We start from the raw sequence: 13108 nt of genomic DNA, 5'->3' as shown, positions 1-13108 counted from the left end.
ATGCAAGATTGCGGGTACATGTTGAAATCTCAACTTTTTTAATTCACTTTATTTTTTTTTTAGCTATTAAATTGTTTTCATTGTTTTGATATTGAGACCTTTTACAAATGGCTATACAGTACTGATTTTTTTTTCTCGTTAATAACGGTGACCTATAATTGCTTTTATTCACACCCTTTGAACGGGATAGCTATCTCGTTGACAATTATTCATCTCCTATTTTAGGGCACCTGGCCATGGCCCTTTAAGGAGTTTTTGATCTTTAAAGTCATTTTTTCACAACTTTTCGTATTTTTTTTACAAAAAATCCAAAACCACAGTAGATACAGGCGAGCGATACAGGCTCTTGAGAGCTTCTAGTTTATATATCAAATCATAAAAATAACTGTCAAGTCTGGTAATTTTTCATAGTTGCATCCTTACAAAAAAAATCCAGCTGTAAAGGCGAAAGATACCGGAGGGACACCCAGGCTCATAAGTCGAAAATAAACTGACAACACCATGGCCAAACAAGACAAAAGACAAACAAACAAACAATAATTCACAAAACAAAATTTTGAAAACAAAAGACTTAGAAACACAAACCCAACCATTAAAGACATAAAGTAAACCACTTAGTATTTGACAAATTTAGCTTGGATCATAAACTTACTCTTGACCAAAATTTTATTTGCCAATCAAAATGTAACGAATGACTGTTCTCACAAAAAAAAACTTTTTTAAAAGGGCACCATTTTCTTTGTTTTTACTTTGTTTTGAATGATCTTTCAGACCATTAAAAACAAAGAAAATGTTGCCCTTTTAGAAAAGTTATTCTTTTACTTAAGATTATTGAATATTTCTGGTAATTTGAATTGATTTGGAGTTCAGACCTTTCAAACAATATGTTCTGCACAATTTTATAATACATATTTACCCTTTTTATGTCCATATCTACATATATTCTATGTTTTAAACAAATATTATAATTAAGTCTGTAATCAACTTTTATAACAATTTAATTTTGAAGATAAACACCTCCTTCAAAGGAATGAGAACAACAATGACAGAGTTAGATAATTCAGTTCAGAGAGTAGATACAACAATTAAACAAATTGAAACTTCGGTTGAGCATTTTGATTCAGCAATACATGGGGTGGATTCGTCAATTCAAGAAGTTGGTTCCTCAGTAAAAAGCATGGTTACGACAGTTCAATGAATAAGAACATCCAATGAAGAATAAAATCACAGAATGAATTCTACTATTCAGGTATCATTTGACTTTTAAGACGTACAAGAAGTGTAAATATCTATTTTGTATATTAAGAGGCAATTGATTTCATTAGAAAAAAATCTTGTCAAACCTATCCTTTATTTGAACTACTTATACATAGATTTGTTAAAAGTTAAATAAATATTAAACATTTTACAACACTTTTTAGTGCAATCATCTCTGGGGAAAATAGTAAAAAATAAACAGAAAAAGCAACAGACAGCCAGAACACTTTGTTTTCATATAAACATAGGCTAAATAATAATTATCTAACATACCATTTTTTTTCCAGAAGTTACTGGATATTGTACAGAAGGAGATAACAGGTTTTATTATTTCCCATGTTGCTCTTTACGGTTTGTCTTTATATCTACTATAGATTTGACAAAAATGAAAAAATGGAATTGAAAACTAAATTTTTTTAAACTTTCTAAATTTATAATCGGACAATTTCAGAAAAGATTATTATAAATCATGATAGCTTCGGGGACTGGTTATCCTCCAGCAGTGGTATCGTCTCAATAAAGTAAGAAATTAAAAACAATTAGCTGATTTGATGATTAACTCGGGGACTGATAGAACACTATCAGCGGCATCGACCCAAGTATGTAAAACTCGATCTCAACATTCTGAACATTTCACCCCCTGTCAAGATTTTCTAAAAAATATAAAACGGTTTTCAAAATGTTAAGCAAAACTTGCAATTCTATATACATGTATATATCTCAAGTTCATTTCCAACATAAAATTACAATGATCAATACATTATCATCTGTATCATTTCAACAAGTGATACTATAACTGAGAATTTAAATGGGGAATGTGTCAATGAGACAACAACCCGACTATAGAGCAGATAACAGCCGAAGCCCACCAATGGGTCTTCAATGCAGCGAGAAACTCGTGCACCCGGAGGAGTCCTCCAGCTGGCCCCTAATCAAATATGTAACTAGTTCAGTGATAATGGACGTCATACTAAACTCCGAATTATACACAAGAAACTAAAATTAAAAATCATACAAGACTAACAAAGTCCACAGGCTCCTGGATTTTTTTAAGATCTCACCTCCTCCTATACCTCTAGCCAATGTAGAAATGATAAACGCACAACAATACGCATATTAAAACTCAGTTTAAGAGAAGTCCAAATCCGATGTTTAAATAGGTAACAAAAGAAACTAAACAAAATGACAATAACACACAAATTAACAAAGGACTACTAGCAGTTACTGACATGCCAGCCCCAAACCTCAATTAAACTGATTGAAAGATTGTCTTCATCATATGAATATCAAGCATAATACCTTCCGTTAGGGGTTTAGTATTATACCATCATAAGATTTATGAAAAGATCGTAATCCGTTCCATGCCAACAACTGGTTTTGAAATAAATATGTTTAATTCCGATGCAAAGACCCTTTAAGTGAATCAATATTAGTTCCAAAATATGCAATCTTTAATGACCTGACAACAGTATCATAACTATTAATAAGTCCGTTTAAAGGTTTTGTTAGCGTTTGAGGTGAATACCGACATTGTTGTGCTTTGCAAAGAATATTACCATAAAAGATTGGATGTGAAATACTTGGACGTATAGGATGTCTACATGTTGAGTTATATTCACGACTGATGTTTTTGTACCGATGATAAAATTTAGTAAATATTTTGACTAGTTTCTGATAACGAAAACCTTGGTGTAATAATTGTTCAGTAATACTCATTTGCTTGTTAATTAATGCCTTATTTGATAATACATAGGACGATAAATTCAATATACATACCAGGCTTAAAAAATTTTGTACGACAGACGCGCGTTTCGTCAGCAAATGAATATTCAGTGACGGTAGAATCAACAACTTTATATAAAGCCAAAATAAAGCACGAAGATGCTGGTGTGTTTTGGACGTGTGACTTTTTGTGTTTCTTTGGTACATATGACGTGGCTCTGTACTTTTAAAGATCCCGCAATATTTGTTTAGGGGCAAGGGTGCGGGAGTTTCTCGTTGCATTGAAAACCCATTAGTTGACTTCGGATGATGTTTGCTCTATGGTCGGGTTGTTGTCTCATTGACACATTCCACCTTTTCCAGTGTCAATTTTATTATGTTATTGTTCTGTTATAATGCCATTATGTTATTGTTCTATTATATTTTTTGAAAATACTTTGAACGACAAAATTATTTTACTCGCGTAGTGGTATTAACCACATGTGGATTCTTAAAAATTCGCAAGAACTTCTGGATAATTTTAAATCTCGGACTTTTTCTGAAATTACTTCTAACAAAACTTTTGATTTTTCAACCCTGTACAGTATACCGACATTCCCCGTGTCAAATTATAATTTTGAAAAAAAAACTACAAAATTATTTTATATTAATTCCTGTGTGACGTTTACATTCTTACGTCAAACACGCGACTCTACACTTGATTTGGTGTGAATGCAGTCACAGAACTTCAAATATTGCAATTTATGGGTTGATTTAAAATACATATATAAGTACGCAATGAATGTGGTTGTTAAATTTGATAGATGTTTTTTGTGCTTTTTTGTTCAACATTTGTTTGTTTTTGTTTTAATTAAGATTGTGGCACAGTGATGACTGCTATGACCTTATTTTGACATTTTTATCTACTATGTCTTTTTTGTCACGCATAGTTGTAAATATAATGGAATTTGATGCGACTGTCATATGAGTGAGAGGTTTAACGCTATAAAACCAGATTTAATTCACAATTTTCTACATAAGAAAATGCCTGTACCAAGTCAGGAATATGACAGTTGTTGACCATTCGTTCGATGTGTTTTATCATTTGATTTTGCCATTTGATTACGGACTTTCCGTTTTGAATTTTCCTCGGAGTTCAGTATATTTGTGATTTTACGTTTTGCAAAGCATTGAAGACCTAATAAATGAAGTAGAATGAAATAATTGAAAAACGACGTCAACTAACGTTTCTATTACTAAACCAAACACGGTGCGTAACGTTTCTGAAACATTAACTAGTTTTAACCCTACTGGGCATTATCAATTGATAAATATAACTTTTTGTTTTTCAATTAAAAGTCATCGTTACTTTCTGTTTAATCTATATTTTTTTTCACGCATAAAAGAAAACCTATTTATAAGTATACACATTTTTTTATATTTCTCGTCAGAAAAGGAAAAAAAAACAATATGGGACCGGAGATCACATTTTCTACCGTCACAAATGTGAAAATAAGGCAGATGTACTTGGAAATAACACAGACATTTGTGGAGTTCAAATGATGGATGACGGAAGACTTGTATTTTGTTGTTCGTCAAACTTATATAAACTTTTAATTTGTAATAAAGAAAATTTCAATTCAGAGACTATAAATCTACAAAAACAACCAAGGGGTATCACAGCCATTACCAAAAATCAAATCGCTATTTTGTTTGAGCAGCATTTAGAAATTTAGGATACAAATTCCAAAGATATTATAAAATCAATACAAATACCAGTGCCACTACCCAGATGGTGTCATTACATTACAAGCACGATTGACAATAAATTAATAGTGGGTACAACTTACAAATTACGTTATGAATGCGAAGAGCGTAAGACTTTATTAGTCATCATAGACCACAAGACAGAGAAGATCATACAAATAATAGATATAGACAAATATCCAAACTTTATACATGTATCTAATGGGAAAATATTTGATTATGGATGCATTCTTTATACCTATAATTTGAATTGCTTCAGCTTTTCAGGAGATAAAATTTTTACCAAAAAACTACTATCTCAACCAAGAAAAATAATTGCACTCGCAGATGGCAATTGGTATGTTGTTTGCACAGATGGATCAATACAACACGTATCCAAAGATGTCAAGCATAGTAATAAAGTGAAAACATCAGAACTGCAATCAACAAAAGACTGTGTTATGCTTATAAACTATAATCTGAAGCAAAGAAAACTGGTAACCTGTGATACTCACATACAAATTTTCAATGAGATAGATTGAATATTATACTGAATGATATAAAAAAAGATGATGTACACAAATACTTTTGTTCCTATGGTTACTTTATTTTATACCCAGCTGGAGGTTAGATACTAGTATTGCAAGGGGCATATTCAGCAAAGCAGTCTTCTGATACAAATTTTTAATTTCTGCAAAATGGTTTCAGACGGTTTACAATTTATTTGTCAAGTATGACTATTTTATACTCGAAAAACAACGTGAAATTGATATATGCAGAAGACAGAAAAGGGGTATTCAACTCCATACGTCGAAATCAAAATGACAGTGACATTACACCAACTCTTTGATAAAGGATTTATGTATTTTTTGTGTTAAAATAATTCACTTGGAACATCAATATTTACCCCCACGAAACTTACCAGGAAGGAAATCTTGGATATTCCTTCACTATATTAGATAAATAAATTGAACAAGTACCTTCCAAACCACATGATATTCCTAGGACTTCCAAGTTTTCCACGAAACTTCTTTCTAAATTATCAACACCAATTGTAATAGTAATCAAAGCCGAGCATACAGTTATTGTGATTCTACCTACTCAAGGGGCGGTGTAAACCGATGTGGATACTTATTTAAGATTTCAAAGATATGTTAGAGTATATACAATCAAGTTTTCTTAGTATAAACAACATTTGACTTTTATACCCTGTAAACAAGTATTCACCAATCCAAATGAGAAGACAAATTGAAAGAGTTAGTCCTGTTTTGTTTCATAAAAAATTGGCTAACGTAGATACAAGTATCTTATCTATAAAAGAATCGTTGTAAAAAATCACTCTGATTCAAACAAAATATTCACCGACATAAGATTATTAAGATACTAGAATTCTTGATTGATAACATTGTTGTTATGTTTAGGGGAGGTGATTTTCATCAAACAATCGTCATTTCCATGGAAACCAACCGTGTTCCTTTGCCGATTTGATTCTTTATTCATATTAGGCTGACATCATATAGATTTGTTTTTCGGAAGCTAGCATAATCTTTTAACTTGACATTTCGTTATATAAATAATGTCCTCTTATCAAATAATCCAAAGCTTGGTAAATATGTCCCTTCAAACTTGAAATAAAGGACAGATAAAGGCAATCAGATTTAGTTAAGTCTGCATGATATGTTGACTTGCATCTAGAAATTGACAAAAACAAGATTTCAACTTCTAAAGTGGGATTTTTCTAATTTCTATAAAGCATTATTGCAGCAACGCCGGTATATGAAGTGTATTCCAGAGCTTGCATTTCCTATCATGACTGGCTTCATAGATTGTTGCTGCTTACCAGGAAGAAATTGAACCAAGAGTTAAGAGTGGTGCAGTTGAAATCCATTTGAAAAATTTTACAGAAACACCATCAAAAGTTGGTTGACCATAATGAAAAAGATGACGACTGATATGTTCATAATTTCGTAATCATAAACCCGTCCTTTATGCGTCGATAAACTTGCCGTATTATATTTATCACCGGGTTTGTACTATCATGAGCAACATTACGGGTGCAAAGTGAGGAATAATATCTGATTACACTTTCATAACATCCGGGGAAAATTGGCACATTCCCATCCCACTGATTTCTTGAAGAAATTAAGAGGTTCCGACTCAGTTTGTCAAGTATGTGATAACTCCTTTGTGGAGTATCTGCGATGCCGCCTTCGCCTGTTCCTTTAACTGAAACTGGTCTTATCACGTGATTTGGTATCGAGTGTCTTATCTATCTACCAATGTAATTAAACACGAAAACTCACGTAGTTATTTGTGAATCGCCAAATTTATAACGACACCTGTTTCCGTTCATTAAATGAAGACAAAAGCTGAAAAGATCGGTCCATATTTATAAGAGAATGACATAAGAAAATTAATTGCATTCGGAAAGTGGGCTTATTTTTAGTTTTGTTTAATATGTTTTAATCATTGGAACAAGGAAATAGAGAATGTCCGATATTAAAAAGTACATGTAGTTAAAGTCGGGTGTTTGAGGAAAACCATGTGATGCACATGAAGAGTGCCGGATAGTGCCGGATAGATTAAACTTAAAGTTGTTAATTTTTATCGAATGTTACAAGATGATTTATTATTTTCTCTATCCGACTCAATTTGAAAAATGTTTTTAACGAACAAAATAAGTATGTTTTAAAGACTAGAAGAGGTTGATAATTACACACACGTGATAACCTCTTCAAAGCAATATCAGATTACGAGACAAATGAATTGTTACACCTTTTACAATAGGTCTAAAGTTGTAAACAAACCTTAAGCATTCAACCTAGTCCGAAATTACTCTGACGTTTGACAGGATCATTTTTTACAATTGGCATTTATTAATTCTGGATTCGCATTTAAAGAACGACCACCATGATATGACCTTAGCAGTTTCTATTTTTTTTTCTTCTTTAAATTTCATGATGGAAACCAATTTGAACTTATCTATGTGTGTAAATGCTTAACAGTTCTAAAACAATTTACACCGTATGTTAAGCAATTTATGTTTTTGTTTCTTGATGAATTGCATGAAATATTTGACATAGGACTTTACGTAAACAATTAATTAAAATATTTGATATTATTTTATTTTTCAATCAAAGCCCTAGCTTTAACATCCCCTGGCCCCCGCCGCTACGGGGAACCATCTATGAATTAATTTTGTGTTAAACACTTAAAATTAAAATATTTGTCAAAGTTAGTAGTTTAATGAGATAATAAGTGCTGATAAAAACTTTTCCGTTTACTTCTATACGAATTGTATGATTTTTGAGCTTAGCATGTTATGCGTGTTGAGCAACGGCCCTCTCATGAATAAAAAATCTTACTATTTGACTTCATTGTAAGTTAAATTGAAATGTTTATGGCTTTATGGTTTATTTTACGCTTCATTTTTTTTTGGGGGGGGGGGGGATAAAAACAGTCGCGAGGATTTCCGGCGTTTCTTTGTGTTTGTTTTTACGCAGTAAAACTGGGGAAAAAATGACATATTTGTCAACTGACATGATCGGATAATATCGTTTCCTTGACAATTGAGAACACATCCTGTTATTTTGGTATGTTCCGTAATTACGATCAATCACGAGGTTCCAAAACATTTGATCGGAACCTATGCATCCATATGAAATGTCCAGTTAATTAACAAATACTTAACGATTTTTCAGCATCGCACTATAAACATTTGAAGTCCGCTTTTTAAAGTTCCTGTCAATATAATACTTCCATGGTTTAACTGATGAACGGACGTACAGACGTGTGGATTTCTATATACACGAAATTGTTGAGCTGCAGAGTAAACATGGCCGGTATAAACTTCCATTCAAGAGCAATACAATCTGTTACCGGTAATTAATACCAATGATGATTTCAGATATTTTATTCTGCACATTTTATCAGTTTTATTTACTCCAGTTTCGGTTGCTATATTCTAGTAGCTTTCAAGATAAAAACCAAAAAGGCAAAATTAAACGGCTAAAATTGGACAATTACTTCTATAAGGTGCCCATTATATCGATCAGGAATGCAAATTTTGTAATGATGATAATTTTTAGCTGTTTAAAGTCTCTTCCTGTCTGCTTTAGTTTTCAATATAATAGTTTCAGTGAATCCAGTTAGTTCATTTTTACTGTCGTGTGCGAGCATGTCTATTGTAAAATCAGGGCTGATTGAAAAAACTGCGTTTGTTTACTTTTTGTGTTTTAACACAATTTCATTCGAGTATACTTTTTACTGTATAATACAGGCAACAGAAGTATACCATTGTTTGAAAGCCAAAAAACGATTGAGAGAAAAACAAATCCGAGTTACAAACTCAAACCCAGGGAAACACAACAACTATAAGGGGAAAGCAACGAAACAAAAGAAACACTCAAGTGCAACAACAACAAAAACGACAATGTAACACACATAGAAACGGACTATAATATAACAACTACCATTTTCCTGACTTGGTGCAGGACATTTTAAGAAAAAATGGTGGGTTGAAGCTTGTACTTTTATGACAATGTTAAATATAACACTTAAAGGACAACATTACATGTCAGGACTACAGTACAAATAAACAATAAAATAATACATTTCGACATGTTAATAGTTATCAAAGATACAAGGATCATAATTTAATACGCCAGACGCGCGTTGCATCAACATGAGACTCATCAGTGACGCTCAAATTAAAATAGTTAGAAAGCCAACCAAGTATAAAGTCAAAGAGCATTGATGACCAGAAATTTCAAAAAGTTGTGACAGGTACGGCTTAGGTTATCTATGCATGGGATAAGAAAATTCTCAACCACATTTATACTCTACAAAAGTTAAAAGTGAACATGTCATTGATCTTTTTATGTACTATACTTTCTTAGATAATTTCTTTAATTCTATTTTATACAAAATTTAAATCCGAAATAGTTCTAAGGAATTGCAACATTAAAAGAAAATTTTAAATGCTTTGTTTTTGAAAACAGATAAAGAACCATCACCAGAGACACGATAATAAAGCAGTAATAAGGTGCAACATATTAAAATCGAATTAGAAACAAATAAGTAGTGAATAAGTGACAGGGTATCAGTCGAACGCAAAAACGGGTACCTATGTGTTAAAAGGGTAATTTCATTTCTACAAACAGAGAATTATTACCAGAAATAACAAAAAAGCATTAAAAAGGGGGAAACATGTCCCGAATAAGGATCAACTAAGAAACGAATATGGAATATGGAATAAGTTACAAATAGGTAAGTTTATAACGAATAAGGAATAAGAAATACGTAACGAATAAGGAATAAGTAACCAACTTGATGAACCTACTTTAATGCTTTTATCTGAATAATGAGTATCATAACGTAAGGGTACCCAAATTGCACCGAGTACCCAAATTGCACCTATTTAGAAAAAATAGCAACAGAAATCCTACAAGATTTCCTAGAGACTAATCACTTTGTATTTTTATGATTTGATACTATGCACGTCTTTTAACATAGGTAAACATATTTAGATATACACAAAACGTTCACAGTGATAATCAACAGATGGACTGTTTACTGAAAAAGCAAAATGTACGAAAACGTCATCATGCGACGTCATCAAATTGTCATCTTCTTAAAATTAGCAAATACAATATATTATAAGTATCCATTTCGTAAAATATGAAGAGTAAGCATGGACTAATATCCAATTGTTCAAAATATTTGAAGAAATTAAACAAAAGCTCAGTTATTAGACTTTTGACGATGTGAATTTAAGCATGGATGCAATTTGGGTACTCCTCATTACAGAATCATGGATAGTTTGGAGGTTGATTCAAACCCATTTTTGTATGACTCAATATGGATTTAAAATTGAGTTGTTGTACCTATACAATAAAGAAGGATAGGGCTACAAAATAAACACAGTATGGACATTTTTTTCTTGATCATTAAAAAACGTAGGTGAAAAAACTGTCAAAATAGGTGCAATTTGGGTACCGTCACGTTAATCATATCCGTAAATTAAGGCGGTTGTCATTTGTTGATGTGGTTCATACGCGGTTCTTTTTGTTCGTTTTTATATATAGATTTGACCGTTGGTTTTCCCGTTTGAATGGTTTTACATAGGCTCCGTGTTCAAAACCGTACTTTGACTTATGATGGTTTATTAATCAAATTCTGAGTTGGATGGAGAGTTGTCTCATACCATATCTCCTTGCACATCTTGAGTTATCTTGAGTTATAGACTGTATAATTTTCTCTTTTCTATGATTCGGACATAATTTGTCTCAAATGTAGTTTACTCTAACCATAAAGTTTTATTAAAAAAGAATTCATTATTCTTAAGAAATTAATTACACAATAAAAGTAAAAAAAAATACTGTAAAATTCAAATGCATTCTTAAGGACTTTCCGATTAGATTTTCCTCTGAGTTGGTTTTTTTTTGTGATTTTACTTTTTCCTAAGTTTTGTTATGTAGTTCATCTTAAATAAAATAATAGATTGACAATTTGATGTTTTGTCTATAAGCAAAATATTACTCAAGATGAATATTACTAAAAATAGCTGATTTTTTTATTATTATATTCCTGTTATTTGAATTTTGTATAGTTTAGCTTTTAGTTTGTTGTCTATGGCACCTTTGTATCCACTACCAATCCATAAATAATGAAGTTCATCAAATTTCATGCTAATTGGATAATCCATTTTTAAGTCTTCCAACGGTTGGCGTAAAAGTTGTATACCATCATAGCTAAGAATGTGGAATGCATTATTCGCTGAATCTAACACAATGATTTTTGCAAATTCTGTAACTACTACATCAGAAGGAAAGAATGGTCTCGAACTGAAACTTTGATTTATATCACTATATCTCCATTTTAATTTGCCACACTTATTGAGTGCTACGACTGTCCCAGTGTATTGACTTTTTCTGTCCATCACATAAATTCTGTCCTGATTTGTTGTTATTCGCCATGGAAATGTAAACAGGGGTTCCTTTGCGTCTGTATGCTCGAAAATGTTACATACTTTCCCATCGGATAACATTGAAACTACTAGACGAGAGCTAGTATGTGCTCGTTCGAAATTTGCTTTAAATTCTGCAAGTCCTATCCAGATGACTGAATCGTTGTCTTTCTCAATATGAATACATAAAGGTTCCATGGTGAAATGTTTCGATAGGGGTGATACCTGAAATTTATTGTGCTTGTTTTTCTTCACTTGATTTATAACATTGTCGTGTTTGCATATAAAAAATATATTCCCAACTGAATTAACAGCTATGTCAGCGGGGTTGTATCCTTTTACTTCATCGTAGTACTTCAGTCTGTTGGTAATAAATGTTGGTGTTAGTTTAATTTTACAAATGTCTCCTTTGTAATGACAAATGCATGCTTCATCTTTATTTATTATTTCTATACAGTTTATCGCGGGTAAATTTGTTGTGAATGTTCTAATGAGTTTAATTTCTACTGTGAGACTGCTGTCATCTTCAGGGCAATCCACCATTATAAAATCCGAATCTTCAGAAGACATCGTTTTTATACTTTTCTTTTTACTTTTGTCTTCACTTGTATATTGCTCATGTACAAATTTATCGATATCAATACTAGTAGTTATATGGTTTGTCGAATGACTTTCAACAAAGCAATCTTCGCAAATCAGAATTTTGCAAGTCTGACAAAATAATGAATATGTTTTTGTGTTGTGTTTCTTGCAATGCATTTTCCTAATTTCATGTTCTGGACAATTGTTCATAGTGATGCTGTCAAAAGACAAAACGTTGTGACTTGAATTCGATGCAGAAAAAGAATGAGTATATTTACATTTGTCACATAGAACAACGTTACATTCCAAGCAGCGGTACTTCAGGTTCTTTCTTGTAAAACACACAGCACAAGATAACGACACTTGTATATCAAGTCTATTCATTTTGAAATGTTTGTCACTTCTCTGGTTTCACATAATATAAACACATTTTTGATGAACAATTAATATATATATCCAGATGGACTTTCTATAAGGTATGTTACGATGATAATGAATATAGAACATCGTTTAAAGAGGTTACTCATTTTTTCTAGAATGCATTTCCTTGTGACTCGCTATATATAAAGCTTATTGTTTACGTTTCCTGATTGATTTACCGGAGATTCTAAAGTGTTATATATCTTTATAATTGAGAATTTCCTTTGTAGTTAAAATAACAAATATAGATTTAGATATTACGAAAGATTATCATTAGCAACTGTTTGAAAATTGAATGAATAAAAGATGTCATGAAATAGTTTAAAGTTATACTGGGCTTAGGCACAAGACAAAATATTAGAACAACAAAGCAAAATGTCAATATCAGAGGCATTGAGGATTGCGAGATAGGGGTGAAAAAATAAAATAAAATAG

General features: G+C 31.8%; 1 protein-coding gene and 1 long non-coding RNA gene across 2 annotated transcripts; one reads left to right on the top strand and one right to left on the bottom strand.

The window, feature by feature from the left end:
- The first annotated feature begins 1537 nt into the window (after nt 1-1537).
- On the top strand, nt 1538-5287 carry LOC143085468 (uncharacterized). Its single transcript, XR_012981340.1, has 2 exons — nt 1538-1578; nt 4985-5287. It is a non-coding gene; the product is annotated as an uncharacterized LOC143085468 (long non-coding RNA).
- A 5997-nt stretch (nt 5288-11284) lies between these two features.
- On the bottom strand, nt 11285-12241 carry LOC143043001 (uncharacterized). The gene has a single exon (XM_076215499.1). It carries the CDS (start codon nt 12239-12241, stop codon nt 11285-11287), a length of 957 nt encoding a protein of 318 aa, XP_076071614.1.
- Between the last annotated feature and the right edge of the window lie 867 nt (nt 12242-13108).

This window comes from Mytilus galloprovincialis, chromosome 8 (assembly GCF_965363235.1).
Source record: "Mytilus galloprovincialis chromosome 8, xbMytGall1.hap1.1, whole genome shotgun sequence".
Classification (NCBI taxonomy): Eukaryota; Metazoa; Mollusca; class Bivalvia; order Mytilida; family Mytilidae; genus Mytilus; species Mytilus galloprovincialis.
The sequence above is the reverse complement of the archived record's forward strand: the minus strand, read 5'-3'. Positions and strand labels throughout refer to the sequence as shown.

Bases quoted from the DNA above. Each gene is read 5' to 3' on its own strand.
- LOC143043001 (XM_076215499.1), bottom strand. From the start codon at position 12,241: ATGTCTTCTGAAGATTCGGATTTTATAATGGTGGATTGCCCTGAAGAT.